General features: G+C 60.8%; 1 protein-coding gene across 1 annotated transcript in view; it reads right to left on the reverse strand.

Annotated features, from left to right (window-relative positions):
* Window positions 1-641, reverse strand: part of MYOG (myogenin) — a 5,159-nt gene extending 4,518 nt beyond the window's left edge. The window contains 2 exon segments of the mRNA XM_027669170.1: window positions 103-567; window positions 570-641. Of these exon segments, the coding sequence (XP_027524971.1) occupies window positions 103-567; window positions 570-641 (537 nt within the window).
* Between the last annotated feature and the right edge of the window lie 2,293 nt (window positions 642-2,934).

A 2,934-nucleotide genomic window follows, 5' to 3' on the forward strand; every position in this document is an offset into this window, starting at 1 on the left:
CCCCCCCCGCCAGGCATCCCCCCCCAGGGCATCCCCCCCTCCCTCCCCACCCCGTTGGGCATCGCTCCCTGTGTGACCCCCCCGGCCCCGGGTGCCGCTCACCGCGGGCTGGGGGCGGAAGCGCAGCTCTCGCTGCTCCCGCTCCTGCTGGTTGAGGGAACTGAGCAGGCTCTGCAGCCGCTCGATGTACTGGATGGCGCTGCGCAGGATCTCCACCTTGGGCAGCCGCTGGTTGGGGTTCAGGAGGGTGCTGCGCTTCAGCGCCTCGAACGCCTCGTTCACCTTCTTGAGCCGCCGCTTCTCCCGCAGCGTGGCCGCTCTGCGCCGGTCCATGGACACCGTCTTCCTCTTGCACACCTTGCAGGCCCAGGGCAGGCACTGCCCGGGGCAGTGCTCGCCCACCGAGTCCTTCTCCTCCAGAGCCGCCCTGCCCTCGGGGCACAGGGAGGCCTCGGCGTGCTCGGGGAACGCCGCCGGCTCATAACGGGAGCCCAGGAAATTCTCCCCGTCGTAAAACCTCTGCTCCGGGAAGAAGTAAGGGTTGGTCTCGAAGAGCTCCATGGGTGCTCGGGGGTCTCCGGGACGTGTGTGCGGCTCGGGGACGGCTGTTCCCTCTCCCCACGCCAACTGCTCGGTGCCATTTAAACCCCGGCGCTGGCATTAAATCACGGAGATAAATATAGAAAACCTAAAGGAAACCTGAGCCCGGCCTAAGCTGCTGCCTCACATCAAAACTTGTCCGTCTGATTTCATGTGCTCTCCCCACGGGGATTACAGTGCCCGGCGCTGGGGGGGCTGCGGGGGGGAGGCTGGCACGGCGGGGGGGCAGCTCAGTCACCCCCTGAACGAGGGCTTTGTGTGAGCCCCGGGTGCCAGTGGGGCCGGCGGCTGCAAGGAATGCCAGCTCCCCCCTGGAATTCCTGCCTCATCTGGTCCCTTCAGTTACGACCAGACTGGGGGAGCCCACGGGGGCCGGGCACCCTCACCCCTTCATCCCCCTCATCCCTCCGTGTACTCCTCAACCCCAGGGCACTCCGGGTCTGTGCCTTCCCTGCGATCACATCTGACACTGGCACAGCATTCCCACTGCTCCACATTCCCACCTCCCGATCCCGCTCTGTCCCATGTTCCCCATGGCCCCATCACGCTGGTGTGCGTAGCCCTGACCCCACTGCTGCTGCAGCCATGGGGAAGAGCAGGAATCCAACCCCGGGAGGGATATCCCAGCACGGGGAGCACCCCGGGGTCCAACCCAATCCCCAGGGCTGTCCCTGTGCCAGCTGCTGTCCCTGCTGCCTGTCCTGCAGGAATGGGGCAGGCAGGAGCAGGCAGGAGGTGCCAGGCCCAACCTTTCCTCCACCATGGGCTCCCTGAAGGTGCCCAGCTGAGTCCCTTCATCACATTTTTGTCACCAAATCCACACTTGTGGCTTCTTCCATGAACCAAAGCCAAAGGACACCTTCTCCCACATGTCTCCAGCAGAGCCTGGCTGGGCTGGACCTCCTCCATCCTGCCTGGTCTCCTGCCCCAGCCTCTGTCCCTGTGGATAACCAAAGCCACAATACCCTCCTGACACAGCCTTTTCCCAGAAAAGACACATTGCTCCCACATTCCCGATGGGGAAACTGAGGCACAACTGGCGGCAGCAGCAGCGTGGGTGGGATTTCAACCCACCCCCAGCCCTTCCCTGCTGATTCCAACCACTTGACCACATCTCCAGCTTTATCTTTAATTCAGAGGGGATTTTTTTTTTCCATCAGGAACGTCAGAAAACATCTCCCATCTCCTCCTATTCCTGCTCCAGGCCAGATTCCAGCTGAGGGATCGGTCAGTGGAAAGAATGTCAGCAAAGTGCAGGGCCAACCCTGCCGGGATTTTCCTTCCCCAAATCCCCCCTCCCTGGAGAGGCTGTGCCACAGCACATTCCCTGTGCCTGCCACCAGCACCCTTGCTCACTTTGGGTTGATTTCTGGACTTTTTGGAACCCACCACGATACTTTTCTCCCTCTGAAGTGACTTTTTGGGGTATAGGAGGTTTATGACACTCCCTCACCCTGATTCCAGCTCTCCTGGGGTCCCAACCCTGGGGATTTGCTGTCCCTGTGGCTTTAACATCTGTGAAAGTCTGCACCAAGGAAAGCAGGACCCACAGCCTTGAGGTTCACCCTTGGCACAGCCTCTGGGCTCCCCGGGGTCAATCAAACCCCAAAATCCTCCAGAAGGAAAGAAATCAGAGCATCACCTTGGGCCCCGCCCAAGGGAAAAGCACTGAAATGGTTGGGAAGAGTCAGGATTCATCCCTGAGAGTGAACAGAGGAGCCCATGGAAGGTGTGAAGGTGTTAAGAGGGGATAACCTGGGCCCAAGAGCTTCACATCAGCTTGTCATTGTCATGTGAAGCAACTTAACTCGCTCATGTGGACCTTTATTGGTGGCACTTACTGGTGGGCACGACCCTGGTGAGCCCCTGGGTGAGGGGAGCCTGCGGGACCACCCTGACCCCACCTCATAAATGGGCTTTTTGAACTGCAGGGACATCTTTGGAACCTGAGGGACATGGGGGTGACATAACAGGATGTGTTGGTTCTGGACAAGGGAAGGCCAAGCATTTGGCACTTCATAAACAGGGGCAGCACCAGGGGACAGGGGCTGGATGTCACCAGTCCCTGACCAGGAGCTATGGGTCAAGCCAGCCTCCAAAGGCCACCAAGGCCACCATGTCCCCACAACTGAGCAGGCAGAGGAGGCAGGGGACAGCTCAAGGGCAGCAGGACACCCAGAGCCAGCGCGTGATGGGCACTGGGGGAACAGGGACTGCACTGGGGTGGCAGCCCCAGCACCTGAACTCGCTCCAGCTCCTCCTGGGGGTCTCATCCCACGCTGTGGGAGCTGGGATAACCCTGTGCTGGGATAACCCTGTGCTGGGATAACCCTG

This window comes from Corapipo altera, unplaced genomic scaffold, assembly GCF_003945725.1.
Source record: "Corapipo altera isolate COAL_440 unplaced genomic scaffold, ASM394572v1 300, whole genome shotgun sequence".
Classification (NCBI taxonomy): Eukaryota; Metazoa; Chordata; class Aves; order Passeriformes; family Pipridae; genus Corapipo; species Corapipo altera.